Raw genomic sequence first — 22,723 nt, forward strand, 5'->3', positions numbered from 1 at the left:
TTATCCTTTTAATGTCTGTGGACAGCCTCTCTTTCATTTCTGATACTGCTAATTTGTGTCTTTTTTCTTCTTCTTCTTCATTAGTCTGGCCAGGTGTTTATCAGTTTTACTGATTCTTTTCAAAGATAATCAGGTTTTGGGTTCACTAATTTTCTCTAAATAGTTTTTCTGTTTTTTATCTCATTGATTTCTCCTCTTTTTATTTCTTTCCTTCTGTTTGCTTTGGATTTAATATACTCTTCTCCTATTTTCTTTAAGTGAACGTTTGAATTACCGATTTAAGAACTGTCTTCTTTTCCAATACAAGTATTTGATGGTATAAATTTCCCTCTAAGTCCAACTTTGGTTGCATCTGAAATACTGTAATTTTCATTGTTATTCAGTTCATATGTTCTCTAATTTTCTTTCTTCTTTGACACGAGTTTTTCAGAAGTGTGCTGTTTAATTTCCAAATATTTGGGGATATTCCAGATACCTTTCTGTTGTTGACGTCTAATTTAATTCTATTGTGGCCCCAAGAATATACTTTCTATGATTTCAATTCTTTAAAACTGTTTAAGGTTTGCTTTATGACCTGCGAGGTTTATCTTGGGGAATGTTTCATGTGCACTTGAGAAGAACGTGCATTCTGCTGTCATTCAATAGAATGTCATATAAATGACAGCTGTGTTTAATTGATAGTGTTGTTCAAGTCTTCCATATGCTTCCTGTTTTCTATCCTCTTGCTCTATTGACTGTAGAAAGTGGAGCACTAAATTCTCCAAGTGTAATTGCAGAATTTAAAAAAAAACAAAAACTTCTCCTTTCAGTTCTGTCACTTTTTGCTTCACACACTTTGAAGCTCTGTAATTAGGAGCATACACATTAATTATTATTATGCCTTCTGGATGACTTTATCCCTGTATCATTATGTAATGTCATTTTTTATCCCTGGTGATTTTTATTGTTCTGACATCTACTTTGTCTGTTAATAATCTAGACACCGCAGTTTTCTTTTCATGAGTATTTGCATGGTATTTCATGAGTATTTGCATGGTGTATCTTTCTTCATCCTTTTACCTCTAACCTATCTATATCATTACATTTACAACGGGTTTTGTGTAGAAAGCATAAAGTTAGGCCACGGTTTTTTAATCCAATCTGGCGATCTCTGTCTTTTAATCACTATGTTAGCCCATTTACATGTCACGTAACTACTGATACGGTTGAACATGGGTAGGTCTGCCATGTTGTTTTTTGTTTAATGTTTGTCATATTTTTTGCTCTCCTATTACCCTACCCTCTTTCTTTTTTTTTTTTTTTTTGAGACGGAGTCTTGCTCTGTCGCCCAGGCTGGAGTGCAGTGGCCGGATCTCAGCTCACTGCAAGCTCCGCCTCCCGGGTTTACGCCATTCTCCTGCCTCAGCCTCCCGAGTTGCTGGGACTACAGGCGCCCGCCACCTCACCCGGCTAGTTTTTTTTTTTTTTGTATTTTTTAGTAGAGACGGGGTTTCACCGTATTAGCCAGGATGGTCTTGATCTTCTGGCCTCGTGATCCGCCCGTCTCGGCCTCCCAAAGTGCTGGGATTACAGGCTTGAGCCACCGCGCCCGGCCCCTACCCTCTTTCTTGTCTTCTTTTGGGTTATCTGAATTTTTTAGTATTCTATTTGATCTCTTGGTTATATCTCTATATTTCTTTTTAGTGGTTGCTCTAAGACTTACAATATACATGTCTAACTTTACACAGTCTACTTAGAGTTTTTCTTTTATCACTTCAAATAGAATGTAAAGGCTCTGTAAGTGTCCATTTGTCCTCTCTTTTTATGTTACAGTTGTCACATGTATCACGTCTGTATACACTGAACCTCCTGCTGCAATGTTATAACTTTTGCTTTCAACAGTCATATGTATTTTAAATAATTTGAGATGAGAAAAAATAAATCTCTTGTAATTACCAATATATTTACTATTTCTGTTGTTCTTACTTCATCCTGCAATTCCAGCTTTCCCTTTAATATTATTCCTTCCAGCCTGAATAATTTCTTTTAGCATTTATTCTACAACAGGTCTTCTGGCAAAAAAAAAAAAAAAAAAAACTTTTTATGTTTCCTTTATCTGAGTATGTCTTTATTTCACCTTCATTCCTAAGAGATTTTTGCTGGAAATGGAATTCTAGGTTAATAGCTCTTTTATTTCCAAACTTGAAAATGTTGCTCCACTGTCTTCTGGCCTACATAATTTCTGATAAGAAATCTGTGGTCATTCAGAACATTATTTTCCTAGATGTAACACAATGATTTTCTCTGGTTTCCTTTTAAGATTTAAACAAAAAAAAAAAAAAAAAAAAAAATCTTTGTTTTTCAGCAGTTTGATTATGACTAAATGTCATGTCATGGGCATGATTTTCTTTGGGTTTATTCTGTTTAGGGATTCACTGAGTTCCTTGAATCTACACACATTTGTTTTCTTCACTGGATTGGGAAAGGTTTTGGACATTATTTTTTCAAATATTTATGAGTCCCTCCTCTTCATTAGACTTCAATGACACAAATTAGACCTTCTGATATTGCCCCACAGATCTCTGAAGGCCCTGTTCATCTTTTACAAATATCTGGCTCTATATTCTTCAGGTTTGGAAATTTCTATTGACCTATCGATGAGTTCACCAACTCTTCTTTCCACTGTCATCTGCATTTTGCTATTAAGACCATCCAAGAAATAGTATATTATTCAGTTCCAAATTTTCCACGTGGTTATTTTTTATACCTATTTTTTACGCCAAGAATTTCTATCTTTCCATTCATTTCAAGAGTATCCAGTTTTACTTCACAGAGCATAGTAATAACTATCTTAATGTCACTATCTTATCATTCTAACATCCAGATCATCTCAGGGTGGCTACTGATTTTTTCCTTGAGAGTTTGGCATATTTTCCTGGCTAGTAATTTTGGATTGTACCCTGGGCATTTTAATTTTGGATTGCACCCTGGACATTTTTATTCTTTTGTAAGACTCAGAGTCCTCTTGAAACCCTCTGGACAATGTTCATTTTGTATATTTGAGAAAGCACTCAATTCAGTTAGGTTTAGATAAGAAGCTCTGTCTTGCTGTCTGTGGATGACACTTCCACGTCAGTTCCATTTTCTTTTTTTTTTGAGAGGAGTCTCCCTGTCGCCCAGGCTGCAGTGCAGTGACGCGATCTCTGCTCACTGCAAGCTCCGCCTCCTGGGTTCACGCCATTCTCCTGCCTCAGCCTACTGAGTAGCTGGGACTACAGGCGCCCGCCACCACACCCAGCTAATTTTTTTTTTCTATTTTTAGTAGAGATGGGGTTTCACTGCGTTAGCCAGGATGGTCTCGATCTCCTGACCTGGTGATCTGCCCACCTCAGCCTCCCAAAGTGCTGGGATTATAGGCGTGAGCCACCGCACCCAGCCCTCAGTTCCATTTTCAAAAGTGTTTCTGTCTGCCCTATACATATACTAGTCGGAAATTTGGAATAATGGTTTATATTGTAAGCTAATTCTCAAAGCTGTTGTTATTTCTTGGGTTCTGTTACATATATGTAGCTCACAGGTGGACTCAGGATTTGCATTGGTTCCTAGACAGAATTAGGAGATCTCCTTATCCAGCTCCCTCCTCTAGAATCACTCCCACTCGCCAGCTGTCAGGGGCCTTTTCCCCCAGTCTTCTGGCTACAAAGTCAGGGTTTGTCTCAGGGTTTTAGACTCTCACACTGTCAGGCAATCTGTGCAGCAAAAGAAAATCAAAATAAAATACATAATGGGATTTTCCTCACACTCTTCAGACCACAAGGGCAGAGACAGGCTCTTTCTTGGGATTTTAGGTGCCTGTGCCACCACCATGACCACCACATTGGCAGTTCAGCTTTCCTTGCAACTGGCTTCAGGGTAGGGATAGAAGAGAAAAAGAAAAGCGGGAAGTTTTTAGAAGGAGGGGTTTCTCTCAGGTTTTGTTATTTTTTCCTAGAGTTCTGTGACTTGGCACATTCTTGTGTCAAAGCCAGGTCATAAAAGAGGAACGAATAAAGCCAGGAACTCACCACCATAGCAGTTTTTCTTCAAGTTCTGACTGCTCTCCTCAGTGTCTGCTGTCATTTACTTGCAGAGGCCCCAGTTAGTTGTTTTTGTAATCTGCCCAGAACTTTGAGTTGTAAACAGTGGGAGAGATATATTGTTGTGAACTTACTCTGTTTTGGATGATGCCAGAAATTCAATCCCTTTTTGCTATGGGGGGTTATGAAACATCCCAAGTAACACACAATGAAAGCCTGAACTGGAATAGAAGTGGGGATGGAAAGAAGGAGAGAAGCTACAGAACCACTCCAGAATTAAGAAACATGGCTACGAAGACTTCAAAAGGTTTACTATTACCACACATGCTTAAAAAAAAAACTTACACGAACTCCCAGCTTTACAAATGATTTGTCAATACAAATGGGAATAAGAAGTACTCTGCCCTGCTGCTAAGGAAATTATATTCTTGGCGTCTATACAGTTTTATTCTTGAATGGGTTTTCCTACAGAAATAATCCTACATATGCTAGTGCTATATTTCATATATACATCATTATAATGCTAGTATACTACTCTTAAATAGGTGCATACTGGGCTAAAAAGGCTTTTGTGAGTTGACTTGGAAAGCTAACCACAACTAAAATTATGTTTTTTATGAGAGAATATATTTTGATATCCAATTATATTTTTAATTTTTATTTTCATGAAAATAATACATGTACATAATTTTAAAAGTTAAATAATATTGTAAAGTTTATAGCAAATAGAATCCTTCTCTAGTCACTCTATTCTTGATTACTGCTCCCTAAAAGCAACTTAAATTATATCTATGACAGTTCTTTCTGCTCTCCATTTCTCATCTAATTTTTCTTAGGGTATTTAAATCCCTTTCCCATATATCATGTACGTAGCATTTCTTGATTCTCAAAAATTGAAGAGGATTCAGTTTTCTTACAATACACACAAATTCACACACAAATACACCACATACATACAACCCCATCCTTCCAATATAAGGCTTTCATATTCAGTGTCTTTAACTATGTATTATGATTTGCAGAGCTACATGGTGTACTATGATTACATTTCCTTTTTTGTTCAATATTTTGTTTTCCCAGGAATTAAAGTGTTTCTTTTGTCTCCCTACCCCTTAGTTTTCAATGCTCCTTACATCAGCACCAAACTCTGAAAAAGTAACTGTAAATGTCCCAATAGATTCAAACTATCAGTTGTGAATTTTTTCTTGGATACCATTCCTGAAGCAATTCACCCTTTGAGTTTAATTTAAATCCCCTCCAGTTGCACAGGGCTCATTATGGGACTCAAAGGCGAAGGCCTTTGCTCTAGGAGATTCCCTTCTTCCTGGATGGTTTGTATATCAGTCATAATAGGCCAAGCCATGCTACAGTAACAAATGACACCAAAATCTCAATGGCCTAGCTTACAATGACAAAGGTTTATTTCTTACAAGCTACATGTCCATCATGAGTCACTTTTACCTCTGTGCCATGTTATCTTCATTTCAGAACCTAGGCTGACAAAGCAGCCTCTGCCTGGAATATTGCTGGCCATCATGGCAGAAGGAAAAAAGGCAGTAAATCTTGAGCTAGTTCTTAAAATATTTGCTTAGAAGTGATACATATCACTTTCACCCACATGTCACTGGCCAAAGCAATTAGTATAGCCATACTTGAGTACAACGAGGTGAGTACATATTATCCTTCTGCAGGGTGGGTCAATGCGTGGTAGAACCAACAGAGCAAAGATAAATAAAAACCCTCTGTGAGGAGGCAAAGCTCGCATTTGTGTACAATGAAGCTATTACGGCATGGCTTCCTACTTCTTGTTTATTCCATCTCTTTCGTAAAATGGATCCTCCACTCTTTGGGTTTATGTCTTTTTTATTTTTTCACTGTCATTTCAAGAGAACTTCAGGAAAACCAGGAGTATGCTCACTCTGCCATGGTTTACCCAAAAGTCTACCAGCCAATCACTTTAAAAGGTAACTTTTTGGAAGATGCCTGGTTAGAAGATGAGGGCTGTCTGTAATTTTCCTTTTCATTCAGGGCACTATTTCCATTATTTATAGCAGTTTTTCCCAGATCCTATAAATGTTCATCAAAGATTTAAACTGTCATTTCTTTTTTAATACAAAACTACCCAAAATGGTAAATTCACTTTAAAACTTAGGAGGAGTTTTCTAAAATAGTTTTGGTCCTAAATATCTTAAGTTTGTCTTTTCTGATTTGATCTAAACTTCAGGTTTACATTTGCAATAAAATTTAGCATCTAAAAAGAATTTCATTGCAATCCTATAACTGTTGATAATAATATATTCAACTTGTTGGCCTAGCTCTGAAATCTCCCTGTCAGCTGGGCATGGTGGCTCCTGCCTGTAATGCCAACTACTCAGGAGGCTGAGGTGGGAAGATCACTTCAAGCCAGGAGTTTGAAACCAGCCTGGGCAACACAGCAAGATCCTGTCTCTAAAAAGGTTGTTTTAAATTATCTGGGTATGGTGGTTTAGCCCAGGAGTTCAAGGTTGCAATGAGGCTACGACCATGCAATTGCACTCCAGCCTGGGTGACAGAGCAAGAACTTGTCTCTAAAGAACAGAACAGAGGAAAGAGGAAAGAAAAGAGAAAGGGAAACGAAAAGGGCCAGGCACGGTGGCTCACACCTATAATCCTAGCCCTTTGGGAGGCCAAGGTGGGCAGTCACTTGAGGTCAGGAGTTTGAGACCAGCCTGGCCAACATGGTGAAACCCTGTCTCTACTAAAAACTAGCCAGGCGTGGTGCCGCACACCTATAATCCCAGCTACTCAGAGGCTGAGGCAGGAGAATTGCTTGAACTTGGGAGGTGGAGGCTGCAATAAGCCAAGATTGTGCCACTGCATTCCAGCCTGGACAAAGAGAGCAAGACTCTGTCTCAATTGAAAAAGCAAGAAAAGAAAGGAATCCCCCTGTCATTGCTGTCTATAACCTAAGTATTATATTTGGGAAAAGATATTTCCATAGGCTAGTTTCTTATTTAGTTGCGAAATGAAAAACACAGTAAATGATTACTATAGGGGAACATTACAAAAGAAGTGTTCTAATTCAACTTTTTGTTAAATTAGTTTTTAATTTGGTAAAAATGAATCTTTCTAATAACTGATATATGCTTGAATCTCAAGGCTAAAAAAACTTGCTTTTTAAACGTTGGAGTGTACTCTAAAATAAGTGTTCGTAAATGATAAACTTTGCTCAAATGCATTATTTACTGCTAATACTTCACTGCTTGGGCCTTGGGTCTTGAAGTTAAGGTTTCTTGGTTTAAATGATGTTGCCATCTCAAAATAATCATGGACCACAGTGTATTACTTAATCCCTTTAACCTCAGTATTCTCATTTATAAAACAGGAGTAATAGTATTTCCAAGAAAAAGTTACGGGATAACCCATATAAAGCCTGAACATAGTGTTTGGCAGACAGTAAATGCCCAGTAAATGTTTGCTGAATAAATGAATGAATGAAATGTTTGCCCTAACTTTAACAGCTATCTTACTTACTTTTAAAGTTCATACAGGTCAAACCCCATTTTTAACAATGTTTAAACCCTGTAAACAATGTATAAACCCTTTTCTGTAATAAAGTAATCTATTTTGTGTTTGAATGAAGTTACTTTATTTATCAAGCATCTTTTTTTGACTGATTAAAGGAAGGGAGTTTGGGATTTTCATTTCTTTATTTTGCTTCTACATTCATCCAGTTCAAGAAAGGGTGTTTTTTTTCTCTCCTAATGAATCCAAAAAACCTCACCTCACCACAAACCTCTATCAATTCTACCTTTGTCTACTTGAAATGCCCAAATACGGCCTATGATATACATAAGCCAATGTGAAATGCCAAGACCATACAGAGAGATTCTTGACTATATAGAATATCTTGAGGAAATAGTCTTAAAAAAAAAATCCCGAGTGAAGCTGAGTTCCTTGCCCAAAGAAAGGCCGACCAATCTACATGCCACCAAAGAATATGTAAACCATACATAATTATTATATAACATATTTGAATTGTATTAAAATGTTTAAGAGATAGCTGAGACTCTGACAGCACCTGTGGTAAACCCTTCTGTGTACCTTTGATGAGAGAGATTGAAAAGGCTTTTGCAAACAACATAAAACCAAATGACTCTAGCTGCAAAGGCAATCAGAATCAGATATAAAGGAGAGAGAAAAAAAAGGGCAAAATGAATCCAGAAAAGTAAATAGATCCATTCCCTTTCACTCTTTGTTGTTCAACTGATTCTATTTCTTTTGTATGGAAATTCATTAGAAATATTTTAATATGCATCCCAAATTTGCATCCATGTTTAATTGTAGAGCAGTACAGGTGGTGTGGAAAAAGCACTGGAAGTGAAATCAGAATCTGTGGGTTTGGGCCGGGCGCGGTGGCTCAAGCCTGTAATCCCAGCACTTTGGGAGGCCGAGACGGGCGGATCACGAGGTCAGGAGATCGAGACCATCCTGGCTAACACGGTGAAACCCCGTATCTACTAAAAAATACAAAAAACTAGCCGGGCGAGGTGGCGGGCGCCTATAGTCCCAGCTACTCGGGAGGCTGAGGCAGGAGAATGGCGTGAACCGAGCTGAGATCCGGCCACTGCACTCCAGCGCGGGCGACAGAGCAAGACTCCGTCTCAAAAAAAAAAAGAAAAAGAATCTGTGGGTTTTTACACAGTCTGCCACCTCACTGAGTCTCAGTTTTCACATCTGCAAAATGGCAGCGAAAATGTCTACTCTACAAAATTGATTATTAAATACAGTAAAATAAATGAAAATCATTATAAAATATGGAAACATAAATGAAAATATGAAAAACATATTAAAATAGAACAGTGCCATTCAATAGAAATATGAGGTGAACCGTGAACGTGAGCCACATCTATTATTTTAAATTAAAAAATTCAAAGAAGCAGGTGAAATTAATTTTTACATTTTATTTTGCCCAATTTATCCAAGATATTGTCATTTCAACATGTTAATATAAAATAATTAATAATTGAGGTTTTTGACTTTTTTTTTTGGTACTGTCTGAAAATTGGTGCCTATTTGACACTCACAGCACAGCTCGGTTCAGACTAGCCACATTTCAGGTGCTAAATGGCCACAGCAGCTAGTGACTATTATGGTGGACTGCATATGCTTAGAACCAAGGTATATGTTTATTAGATCTAAATAGTGTTTCCTATCAGATAAGCCCTGTGGGACTTAAGAAGGCTATTTTTAAAATTGATGCATTAAAGAGAATTTGCATTTTTATATTTTTGATATAGTAGTTAATATGTGATATATAATAGGAATTTAAAATATTACCTATAACTGACCAGACCACGTATTTATCCAAAATAGAAGCAACCAAAAATGATGATTATAGGTAACTTTGTAGTTATTTTATTAGGACTTAAATTATATATTAATTTGACATAAAATCTAATAATCTTAAAAAAACCTGACATAAGTATAAGCGCACAAAACAATTCGAACTATAAACAATTCAAACTGGCATTTCTGTAGAGAAGGAAAGGGTCTTAGAGTTGGAAATCCAAATCTTTAGTAATCAACTACAATTGATAAAGTGTACCTTTTGGCAAAGAAACATGAGGAGAAAACACAGTATTTTTCTATATTGCAAAACTTCATTTCACAGGACCTGCCATTAGTAAGTCATATTATAGTTTCAATAGCTTTATTTTTTTCCTCTCATAAAAATTTATCCTCTAAATAACAGGATGACCACCTATTGTGACAATTATATATAGCATCATTTTAATGCATCTTAATGATGCATTGGGGTTAAAATGTCAAATATTATTTACATTATACTCACTATTAAAATGACACTGAATAGTATATGGTAGGCAAATTCTTGTATCTTGAGTTCAAAGAGTAGGATGAAAAATGTAAAGCAAACATTTCTTCACTGCAAGGTCTTTGTGAAAGCTGTCCACAAAGCGTAAGGTGCATGTGTGTGCACACATGTGCACACATACATATTTATGTATTATGTTCTTGTTTTCTGTGTGTGGAGATGTCCCTGCAACTGGCATATTTTCAGCAATCTTCCTCTGGGCTGACCAGCAGTGCAAAACAAGTGGTCAGAAAACCATATGAGAGTAAAATGTAGTATTAGAAAGGCAATGGCTACTTCATTTCAAATCTGACAAGGACTATTTAGTTACCTACTACGACTTCCACATTACAAAGGGTTATTAAATTCTTAATGACGGAAAGAAACTTTTTGGACTTTGATTTTTTATTCACTTGTATTCAGAAGATGGCACTCCTACAACACAGGCCCTCAAACACTTTGTCAGCACACTGGGCCAAAAGTGATACATCAAGAAAAAGTGCCATAGCAGACTCGTTAATTCTTCATGCAGGGCGCCACCTATGTGTCTCTCTGAGTCTCCTCACTAAGAACTTGCCTCACCCAGCCCTGCTCAGGCTTAAGATCAGCAATGGGTTTGCACTATAAATCCATAAAGCTTCAAAAGACAGAGTTTAAAGGTTTATATCATCATATTTATAGTCACTTAAACTCTTCAGAGGAAGCATCTGTTCCATCAGTTAGGCATGAATTTCCTAAACATTAGCATTTGTTAAAATGCTGACCACCCCCCATAGCCACTGATACCAAATGCAAACACAATAGCATACACTGTACAATTTTAAACACTTGGCCAAACTTCAGATGTAAAACTACCCAATGTAGTAAGAAAGACTCACATCTGGCATTTCTGTAGAGAAGGAAAGGGTCCTGGAGTTGGAAATCCAAGTCTTTAGTAATAGGTTCTGTCCTATTTTCCATGCTCAGCCTATTCATAATGGTGAATCCGTGCTTTGGAGAAGCAGACCTAAAAATCACAAGGGGTCAGGGGGAGATCAATAGACAAATTGCTTAGTATGCTATATTTTCAGTATAAGTACATTCTGATGTGTCTCTCAACTTTTGTTTGTATATGCAGCTTTATACAAGCAGCCTGTACATATACTTCTTCACCACTGGCATCATTGTGGACTCATTCCCATGTAATGCAGCAGCACTGTCATGATGACTCATTTGGGAAAACTGAGTCACACTTCATTTGTGGGGGGGGGTGTGTATGTGTGTATACAGTTGTTGTTTATTTCTTTACCTACGTTGTAAATTCCTTTAAGGCAGAGTAACTACTTTTTAAAATATTACTGACTTTTAAAGAATAGTTTTTAAAAGTTAAATTACAGGTATTTTAAAACAATCTTGGTAGTTAATATTAGAATGTATATCACAATTATATGAAGCAAATTTTCATAGAAAATGTTAAGTGTTAGTCTGAAACTGAAGGCTGCAAAATCTTAGCGATATGAATCAGCTCTGAACAATGAGTTTGTGAGGACACAGCCTGAACTAGAAGTTTACATAACAGTGCAAAGGGCAGATACTTTGTTTTCTTCAATGCAAAGCAAACAGCTTCACAGATAAACCACTATAGAAGTTTTTCTCTATAAAAATGTGACATTTAGTGACGTTTTATTATCGCTTCACTCAATAAACCTTGAATGCCTACTCTGCCAGGCAGAAAGAATCCAAATTATACTGAGTATAAACTCTAACAACTACAAGTGCATTCGTCTACCCTTGGGTGACAGCCATATAGTAATTCAACTGTTCGACTTCCGGTGACAAATGAAACACCACATATTTACACACTGAAGCTGAAGCAAGCAGAATTCATTTATTTACTTTAAATGAGGGTGCTAGGGCTGTTATTAACAAACCCACAGAAATGTTATGAGCAACAGGAAGACAAGTTGTTTATGTCTTAGTTTTATTTTGCCTCTATTTGATACGGATCAAGGAACACAGCTACACAACCACTGCCAGGATTTTCTCCTGAAACCTCCAATTTTAAAACTGATGGGAGGCAATCCTTGCCTAGCTTATTTTACAAAGGAGTAAAGTGGTGGTAAGCATACAATCAATACCAGAAATAATCATGATCATCGCTTCAACTGAAACTCAGAGGAAGAATGGAAATGTACTCCCAAAGAGCTCTGTTAGGGGGTCTTCTGGACATGTTGAGTTCAGAAATCACCAGTGGGTGTCTCTGTGAACTCTCTATTACAGAAAGGAAGGCATGGGAGGACATAAATGATTTTTTAAATGTTTTCATACAAGAATCAGAATTTGATTCTTCACGTATTTCATTATCACAACTGGATCTCACCTCTTTAATAGCACGGCTACTATACCATCTCATAATTTAGAAAATAGGCCCAGGGGATACATGTGCCAGCTGCTCTAAAGCGACTTCCGTAAGAGAAGTCAAAATACATCACTGCCAGCTCCATTCCCTGTAACATGCCTCCCGCCCCCCAACCACCATGAGTTTTACATGCTTTTTGTAATTCTCTACTGAAGAAAGGCCTCAACATACTAGGATCTGGGAGGTTTTTGTTTTGCAGGGGATAAGGGAGGCATCCTATTCTTGAGGAGTTAGATTTGGAGAAGAGACTAAAAAAAAGCAAAGGATTATTTTCTCATTTTAATGTTTTGTTTAATTGAGAGTTCCATTAGAAACTTGGAGTATAGTAAGAAATCCTTGAAAATACAAACCTATATTTGGTTTGGATATACAAAAGAAAATATTTGTATGATTTGTTCCTCTTCCATAGTTAAAAAAAAAAAAACCCTACTAAAAATTCCCAAAACCAATCATTAATACATACGAATACATCTTTTCTGTCACTTCTCCAAAGAGTAATAATGCCTGTTGTGAGAAATGAGTGAGAATGGACCCTGTGCGCACGGCACGTACGTAGTACGGTTCAACCCTATGGCTTTTGCCGTAAACTTCAGAATCCTCAAGAGCGCTCATACTCTATTGAATAAACCTGCCTGGGGGCATGCTCCGGTGCTCTGGATTTTCGGGAGCATAATGTAGATGAAGACACCAAGGGTTCTTGGGAACGCCACTGCTTTTCTGAGACTGTGAAGAACCTCACCTCCTTGTCACCAAGTGTGCTGGCCTTGCCTCCCATTCCTTCCTTCCCCCTCCCATTGTTGCCTCCCCTGGAACAGACCTTCCTCCCCTGCAGCTGAGCTCCCTCCTGCCCAGCACACACAGACCTCCATCATGCCCACACTTTGCCCCCAGTGGGCCTCTCTGTGCTGTTCTAGTCCTGCTTTTATCTTTCCAGCTGACTCCTCTGTATCCTTGCTGGCCCTCAAACCTAACCACAAACCCTCATCGGTTCCTCTTTATACTCACTCCTTCAGGGAACAGCTTTCTTTCACGGCTTCAACTACCAAATTACTTCAGACAACTCCAAACCATCTCCAGCCCTGCCCTTACTCTGAGGGGCTGGACACCTCCACCCGAAGGTCCTGCTACCAGTCCAGATCATTACTTCAAAGTAAAATGAGGGCTGATCCTCAAACCACATTCTTGACCTCCTGTCTTTCTATTCCACCAATGCTTCTGTCATTCTCAATCTTCCATGTTCAACATATTGTCATTTTTAAAATTTCACCATTGCAATGCCCTTTCCATTTCAATTCTATTATTCTAATCCCAACTCTCATCATTTCATATCTACTCCACTGCAGTAATCTTCTCACTGTCCTGACTCCAATTTCTTCCAGAACCAGTGCATCCCCATGAAGTTAATACACTGACTTTCCCACACATTTTCTCTATTACGCTCCTGTTCGTAAGCCTGCAATAACCTCCTACTGCTAAGAAAATAAATCTCAAAATCCAGAGTCTGCCATTCCAAGTCAGCAAATCTCTTTACACTTGCTAACTACTATAAACCAGTATAAGCCCTCTGCACCACATCTCCCTCACTGTCCCTTTTACACACCAGGTTCTATGCCTCTGCTTTTGCCATTCTTCCTGCGGAGACTGCCTTCCCTTTCCTCTGTGCAAGCTAAGTTCTACCACATTCCTGAGGCCCAGTTCAAGACCCATTACTCTATAAAGCAGGGGTATCCAATGTTTTGGCCTCCCTGGGACACTCTGGAACTCTGGAAGGGGAAGAATTGTCTTGGGCCACACATAAAATACACTAACAATAGCTGATAAGCTTAAAAAAAAAGATCTTCTAATGTTTTAAAAAAGTTTACAAATTTCTGTCAGGCTACATTCAAAGCCATCCTGGGCCACATTTGTCTAGCAGGCCACGGGTTGGACAAACTTGCTACAAAGCCTTCCACGATCACAGCAGCCCATTCATTGCTCAGAATCTATCCACTGGCACTTAGGGTACTCTATCCTGTATTGTGGCTTACCATAAACATGAATATATGTAGAAAGAAAATACACTTGTGTGTGTGTATTTCCTGTCTCCCCAGTGAAACTGATACCCCTAGAAAGGTTTATATTAGGCCTTTTAATTTCATCTTTGTACCCCCAATGAAGGTGATGACCTTTCGCTATGACATTTTATGTGAATGTTTATGTGAATGAAAAGTTTATTTATTGAGCCAATATACATAATGTATGTCTCTATATGCACTTGTAATTTGATATTAATAATATAACAAAAAATGACTAAAAACATGAGCTTATTAAATCTATCCTGAAACATATTCTGTTAACTAGACAATGGAGGACTGAAAGACATCTTCAATTCTGGATCACGCTTTTTTAAAGAGTCGGTGGTGGGAGAAAAATGATCAACGGCCAGGTGCGGTGGCTCACGCCTGTAATCCCAGCACTTTGGGAGGCCGAGGTGGGTGGATCACAAGGTCAGGAGTTTGAGACCAGCCTGACCAACATGGTGAAACCTCCGTCTCTACTAAAAATACAAAAAAAAATTAGCCAGGCATAGTGGCGTGTGCCTGTAATCCCAGCTACTCAGGAGGCTGAGGCTGGAGAATCACTTGAACCCGGGAGGCAGAGGTTGCAGTGAGCTGAGAGCTGCGATCGTGCCACTGTACTCCAGCCTTGGCGACAGAGCGAGACTCCATCTCAAAAAAAAAAAAAGAAAGAAAGAAAAATGATCAATGAAACCCTTTTCCAAATATTAACTGAACAATCTAGTATTTCTCATAGTGTTCTTCTAGCTCCTGGCCAATGCATTATATTCAAGAACTTTGTGGCATTCATTTGAATCAAAGAATATTTAATCTATTTTAAACAGTGCTCAGTCAATGATTTAAGTTCATCTATATTGAAGTTTAAATTATATTCTGAAATTAGTATTCATCACAACATACCCGGTGACATTATTATTTGTTCCCTTCTTCATGTCAACTAATAACTTCAAAACTGAGATTTAATTCTTTTACTTCTTTTTGAAATAAAACTGCATGCACTTGAAGAGTAACACAATTGAGCTAAAATATTATCTCGAAGATTGTTAGTTTCTTTATAAAAGTGAAACACTCTTACCTTGTATAAACAAATAAGGTTCCTTCCACATCAGTTTTCTCCTAAACAATAAAAACAAAACACAAGACATGTATGTTCTCTTCATTCACAAAGGTATAAAACAACTTCTCATAGAATAGGAATTATATCCAACTTCAAGCAGGTGAAACTGCAATGAGTCAAATACACCCAACATGAGGAGTTATTCTCAGGAAAAGAAGAAAGCAGGTTCTATGCCATCATTGTGCCTCTGCAGATTAGGCAGCAGGAAAAGTCTTTCTTTTGTCATTTATAAAATAAACCATCATTATCTCTCTTTACCAAATACAGGGATAGCAACATACCTCTAGCTGAAACAACGAGAAAATAAGTGTGCTATGTGGATTTAATTAGAAAGAAGAGCGCTGCCTTTTTCTCCAGCCACCACACTGAGTATGGAGCAAGCTGCAGACATCACTGGTGTCTGCATTTCACTATTCTTCATTTTGTTTTCCTGACTCATTTTCTCTTGCCATATCCAGTTACTTAGGAGGGCAGATGATCTGTCAATAACTCTACTTTGGCTGCTAGATAGAGAGGGCAATGATGGCCACAGAGTTCTCAGATGAATCAGCCACCTACTTAGTGTAGTCTATTTACAGTCAAGGTCTGTCCTGAGATCCCTGAAGTAAAGTTACACAAGTACTACCAAGTTAGGACTCAAGAAATTTGCCTGAGAAAATCTGGGAGAGGTGGTAAAGTTAAAATGATGCTTCAACTAGTTCATTTGACATTTCTTTTCCATTTCTCCAAAGGCAGGAAGCTGGGCCATTATGATAATATTCATCCATATAATGCATACTAAAAACATACGTATAACTATCCAGGTGTTTGATTAACCAGTAACCAGGACTATTGTAATTCAGAATTTAAAATGTACTTCTGCAATTTACATGGTTTAATTTCAGCATTCTATTTAAACCCCTGATATTTTATTATTAATATTCATGACCATAATCATTCAAAATTTAAGTACTCTATAATTTTGGTGAAAAATACCCCCTTTTAAAAAAAGTGTAACGTCAAACAGCAATTTTTAAAAGGCACACAAGGCATGATCCTTTCACATGCTCAAGCAATTTCAGCCAATTTCTCATTCACTTTAGTTCAGTGGGCCTCAAAGTGTTATCCCCAGATCAGCGGCATCAGCATCACCAGGAACTTACTAGAACTGCAAGCGCTTGGGCTCCTGCCCAAACCTACGGAATCAGCAACGCTGGGGATGGTGCTCAGCAATCTGGTTTTCATTAAACTGTCCCGGTGATTCTGATGTATGCTAGTCTGAGAGCCACTCACTGCCTCAGCTCAACAACATACTCTCTGCCCATGAAATTATATTACAAGTCCTGAAAACAAAATCCATTATGGCACAAATCGTATCAAGCTATTATCAAGAGTAAATGGCTATAAAAAAATCATTACTTAGTAACAAAATTTTTAATCTCAAGATGTTTATTATTATGGAATATGAAATTATAAATAAAGAATTTAGACCAGGTTCAGTGGCTTATGTCTGTAATCCCAGCACTCAGGGAGGCCGAGGCAGAAGGATCACTTGTGGCCAGGAGTTCAGTTTGAGACCAGCCTGGGCAACATAGTGAGACTCTGTCTCTACAAAACAAAAATTTTTAAAATTAGCCAGGTGTGATGACACATGCCTGTACTCTCAGCTACTCAGGAGGCTGAGGAGGGAGGATGGCTTCAGCCCAGGAGTTTGAGGCTGCAGTGAGCTATGATTGTACCACTGCATTCCAGCCTGGGCAACAGAGGGAGACCCTGTCTCAAATAAATAAATAAATAAATAAATAAATAAATAAATAAATAAATAACAATTAAAACAACTTTAGCCAGTTTTTTCCCTAACATATAAGCACAGGTAAGAAAGTCAGGGAGTTCATCCTTAAACTAGATTCACTATGAAGTTTGTATAAATCACTACCATATACTGTGCAACATATCCTTATTTCTGAAATGTGGCTCATTTGCCCCTATACTTTGAAAAATATCCAAGTCAAAATGAAAAAATACATATACAGAAACATTACTTATCTTGCTTTGAAAACAAACATGGTTAATTCCTATCTGTTGACAAATGTACATTCTGAGTGTACTTTAAGCACTAAGAATTACTTAAACCCAAACCACCAAAGTATTAATCAGGAAAACAGCCCCTACAGTACAGAAAATACTACCTGAACAAATTTTTGGCTGTCCCTAAAGTTTAAATGATTCAGTCAGCATGTATTCACAAGTCCACAAAGCATTTAAAAATAAATTTGTAAAAACTAAGTATTTGGTATGATCCATTATATTGTTAGGAAACTGAGCCAAGATACAGGTGACAGAACTAGGACTTTGCAGAACCTCTATGTACCGTCAGAACCTCTATGTACCATCAGGATCACGCCCCACAAGATCCAAACACTCTCCCGGTATTCCAGTATTTCACCTTGGACTGTTTCATCTTAGAGATCCGAATCAGGATATCTATATCCATCAGCACACATAAAACTAAATCGCTTCTGACTTGTTTCCTTTCTTACTTGATGTAACAGAAATTCTCTTAATTTAAAAACAAAAAACCTTTAATGCCACATTTTAATTTTTAAAATTCCAAGGTCAGAAATGTAAAAGGCATGCTTCTCCTAAAATTAATCTCTAACTTAGAACAAGCAATTGTGAAAACTAAGATTTTTATTTAGCATTACACATAAAGAATATGAATTTGTTCACAGGAAGGAGTTGTGTTTCAGTAATCACAACCTGGGACCTATAGTGGGGTTCTTGCCAGATCATGCTGGGCTAATTAGCTCATTATTATATGTCTCAGTTTCTCCATTGAAAAGAGATAACCAGGCCAGGCACAGTGGCTCACACCTGTAATCCCAGCACTTTGGGAGTCTGAGGCAGGCGGATCACCTGAGGTCAGGAGTTCGAGACCAGCCTGGCCAACATGGAGAAACCCTGTGTCTACTAAAAATACAAAAATTAGCTGGGCATGACGGCAGGAGCCTGTAATCCCAGATACTCGGGAGGCTGAGGCAGGAGAATGGCTTGAACCCGGGAGGCAGAGGTTGCAGTGAGCCGAGGTCGCGCCATTGCACTCCAGCCTGGGGCACAAAAGCGAGACTTCGTCTCAAAAAAAAGAGATAACCAGCTTACACTACTCAGATCTTTCGATGAAAAAACGTCAGGTGCTCTATGATACCTGAATAAAAGAGACTTTGAAAATGTACATTTCTGTTCTAGTATAGCTGCCCAAATTCATGCATTTTCCTGGCCCCTCCACAGTTATCCAAGGGCAACCAGATTTTTTTTTTCTTTCTGAGCAAAGTCCAGGGTGAGGGATGTGAAGAATAGTTAAAACAAGATTACATGTTCCTTAGATCCTTTAAGGAGGACTTTTATGTTAAAGTATTAGTTACCAATCCTGGGGTATTTTAGCTTAAATTTTAAAAGTACAATTTGATGATTTAATATTATATTCTATTATAAAATCTAACAAGTGCTAAAGAAATGAGCAATTCAGAAATCAAAATACTAAAAAACCCAAAATGGAATATAAAATAGTGCTGTTTTGCAAATTTTGGGGACTGCACACTGACACAAAATAGCTCAGCACAATCTCTATTTTAACTTGATTATTCTCAATTAAAATAATCAAAACGTACGCCTCAACTTATCCTCCCAAATCTCTCTTAATCATGCATGTAGCATCGGCATCACCTATGAAGCTTTCAACAATCTCAAATGCCTGGGTCTCATTATCCAGAGGTTTTAGTTTGGCATTTTTCACTTTTAAAAAACTCTGAGTTAATTGACTACACCAAAAACTTAGAAAACCACTAGCTCGGAACACAACCTCAGTCACTGTAGGGCAGTTTTCAGGCTCAGCATTCCCTCGCCTCTACTCTGCAGATGTCCTAACACTCTTCCCTTCAGTGCGACAACCAAAAACGTCTCCAGACACTGCCAAATGTCACCTCGGGGCAAAATCAACTCCAGCTGGGAGCCACTGGTCTAAGGACTGACAGCTGGAAAATACCAGGGTTATGGTCTTCAATGGACACATAGGTATTAATATTTTGGAGGGGGGGCATCTTTCCTGGCAACAGGGAGGAGATCTAAGTCTAAAATTCCTATTCCAGTCATGACATAATTTTTCTTAACCCTTCTTTAAAGCAGTTCATTTTCTATACACCTTTCCTTCCTAATTTCTCCTCCTCTGAAAGGCTGAAGTCATTCTTCATCCATTTTCAGGGCAATAAGAATTCCCCTCTTTAACATCTCCCCTGCCTTCTTGTAAATACTTTCTCCTCTCTTCTCAAGAACGTTCTCATATTCTTAATAGGTTTACATTCAAACGGCTCCCACCCAGAGTGACAGCACAGGGAGAGAGTGGTCATAATGTGTTTGCCTCCAGCAACTGCTCTGCAGCTGAACTAGGTCTCTCTCTTTGTTTTTCTGGCTACGACAGCCTTGAAGATTAGAACTTTGAAAGAATGACCTTTTCCTGAGCGAATTATGCCCTGTCTGAAGGCAACATGTCCAGCAAGCAGGAAAATATAACTCCTGTAAATAATGCATTGTGACACATCTGCTTTTTGATGAGGCTTTAGGTATAATAAACATCTGTAACTATCTTAAAAGGTATCTATCACATAGATAACAGTCAAAAGCCTATAGGAAACAATTATTATTCAAGAGAAATGCTCTACTTTCTTTACATTAACAGTTTCTCAGGATTTTCCAGACTCAAATCCCAGTGTCAAGTCAACTTACAGAACTATACATCCCTGGTCCTCATCTTTCTACTATGGAATTAACTTTTACAGGATTATAACATTATACCTTTGGCATTTTTCTACAGAGCAACAAAATAGCCATATGTAGAATATCTTCATATATATTTTTAATTACTATGGAGGAAACTGTCTACTATGTTGCTCAATGTTCTTTATGTGAAGACCTAGGTGACAAATTCCCCTGGAAACCAGGGGGAAATAACCTTTCCCCTGATTAAGTGGTAGGCTTTCTATTACAGAAGAACGAATATTAAAGAGCTCTTCCTGTTCTCCTTTTGAGTTTGGCTACTAGGAGCGCAGACCTAAATTCTTTGCCCCATTCCTGTAAATTTCCTCTGTTAAGACCTTTGGGCAAAACTGTTTGTCTATCCCATTCTTGCTTGTCTTTTTATTTTTATTTTTATGTTAATGATTTTCAGGTGAGTTTTTACTACAGGCTGCTGAGCTACACTGGAGATAAGTAGGAATGTGGGTGTTAAAAAAAAAAACAGAGTTGTTCAACATAGATGTTTTCCTTGCCTAAGTTCTGATGTTTATACAACCGACTTGAAGAACACAAAAAGTTTATCTGAAATCCATTCATCAAGGCTAAGTTCTCCATACTGTTTTGTAACTTATTTTAAAATGATGGATATCATATATGTGATATATAATGGGCAATATATAATGGATGATGAATATTATTTGGACAAAAATCATTATGAGGAAAGAAATAAAATTACACCTCTCTACATTCGAGTGGGTGGGTTACAAAATTACAAGCAGCAATTCCTGCAACAGGATTCCAGTGTTCCAGGCTTCTACCCCATTCTGTGAGGACAATGAAATTTCATTCCATTACCATTTACTGGGGCTCTGCTTTGAGAAGAGCACTAAAATAATCTGGCTCCCAAATGGCCTCCAGTATCCAACTTGGTGGGCTGTCGTATACTAATCCTCCCAAGAGGATCATCCTCCTTCTAAGTGTTGGACCCTGCCCCATTTTGTCTTTTATTTGACGAGGTTGGCTCTTTTCTTGGCGTTTCCCTAGTTTACAACTTGCAGATTTCTCCCCTTCTATCAAGTTTTGATTTCTCTTTGCCCCATCTGAGACTGACATTCCAAAATCAGAACTCTGCACTTTTATTCCTCTGCTGTCCCTACCTCCCCCATAGCCACAGATTCACTGTAACAGAAGTTACAGTGCTTTACTGTCTCCAGCACATCGGTCTTCCGACCTTAAGGCATCAGGTCCTTCCTTTCCTTCGGCTCTCGGGGTGCGGTACCCGATCGGTCTGGTCTCCCAGCGTTGGGTACGTTAGAGATTTAAGTATTTTCCCCAACTCCAGGTAGCTCCACAGATCCGCCTCCCTTCCCCCAAACCCCCGGGAGCCCACCTCCACAACTTCGGCCTCAGGCCCCAGATCCACCCACCTCCAGGGCGTCAACGTCTCCTCCCCCTCACCGGGTCCTCAAGTCCTGAGTCTGACGCCCCCCGCCTCCACCCCAACCCTGGTCTGCACTGCTCCGCCGCGGCCGCACGCACCCACTCGTTGGCCCGATGGCCGAAGGTGTACAGAGCCACCTGGCTGGCCACGTCCACGATGCGGTTGATATAGGGGTCGTGGCGCTGCAGGGCTGCTAGGCTGATGTCGCGCCCCTTCCCCACCAGGCCGCCTGCCGCCACGGCTGCCATCTTCCCTCCCTCCCCGACATAGGCACGGGGCTCTTGGAAGCCACTCTCAATAGATCGCAGAACGAGCGAGCTGCCTCGCTACCAAGAACCCACGGCGACCACAAGGCCCGGGAGGCCTTCCGCTCCAGTCACCCACACCGTCCGGCCCGGCGACTGACGCAAGGCCTCACTAATCGATGGCTGCGCTCCGCCCACTGAGGATCGTTGCCACTGGCAACGACAAGCAGAGGCCTGCCCTCTGCATCCCGTTTCTTTCTCCAAGAGCTGTTTTTCTTCACGCTCGAGCCTTTGAGCTGTGTGCGCGGTACGACTTCCTTCTTGGATGTGTTCGACGCCTTGGCATATCTTTTCTTTGGCGTTTCAGTGATCAAACCTATCACAATAAGTAAGCCTCGAGCATTAAGAACTCTGAAGAGAAAGAGAACTGAACTGATTTCTGAATGCGCTAACAGCCAGTGGTTCTCAAAGTGTGGTGTGGTCCTGGAACCCCTTGGGAGTTTCTGAGACCCTTTCAGGGGATCTGCAAGGTCAAAAAAAAAAAAAAAAAGTTTGATGACAATGGTAAGACTTACTTATTTGACTTGTTCACTGTGGTGACGTTTTGCAGACAATGGTTAAAAGTGCTGGTGGCTTACCCCAATCAAGGCAGGGACACCAAACTGTATTGCTAGTCAAAGTAGGCACGCGTCACTAACCTGCATTCCCAGTTAAAAAAAAAAAAAAAAAGCTCGAGAGCCCGTGTCACCTGATGGTGTTCTTAATAAGCAGTAAAAATTATAAATTTTA

General features: G+C 38.9%; 1 protein-coding gene across 6 annotated transcripts in view; it reads right to left on the reverse strand.

Annotated features, from left to right (window-relative positions):
- DCP1B (decapping mRNA 1B) overlaps positions 1-22,044 on the reverse strand; it is a 65,687-nt gene extending 43,643 nt beyond the window's left edge. For 3 of the 6 annotated variants that reach the window (XM_023182913.2, XM_023182912.2, XM_023182915.2), the window contains exons 1-3: positions 21,788-22,042; positions 15,440-15,480; positions 10,788-10,915 (exon numbers count right to left, since the gene is read on the reverse strand). In XM_023182913.2, coding sequence (XP_023038681.2) covers positions 10,788-10,915; positions 15,440-15,480; positions 21,788-21,937 — 319 coding nt within the window. In that variant the 5' untranslated portion in view covers positions 21,938-22,042. Of the gene's footprint in view, positions 1-10,787; positions 10,916-15,439; positions 15,481-21,675; positions 21,763-21,787 lie in introns of those variants that run through there. The other 3 variants (XR_003306819.1, XM_026447790.1, XM_023182914.2) reach the window with 2 other exon arrangements.
- Positions 22,045-22,723: the final 679 nt, after the last annotated feature.

This window comes from Piliocolobus tephrosceles, chromosome 10, assembly GCF_002776525.5.
Source record: "Piliocolobus tephrosceles isolate RC106 chromosome 10, ASM277652v3, whole genome shotgun sequence".
Classification (NCBI taxonomy): domain Eukaryota; kingdom Metazoa; phylum Chordata; class Mammalia; order Primates; family Cercopithecidae; genus Piliocolobus; species Piliocolobus tephrosceles.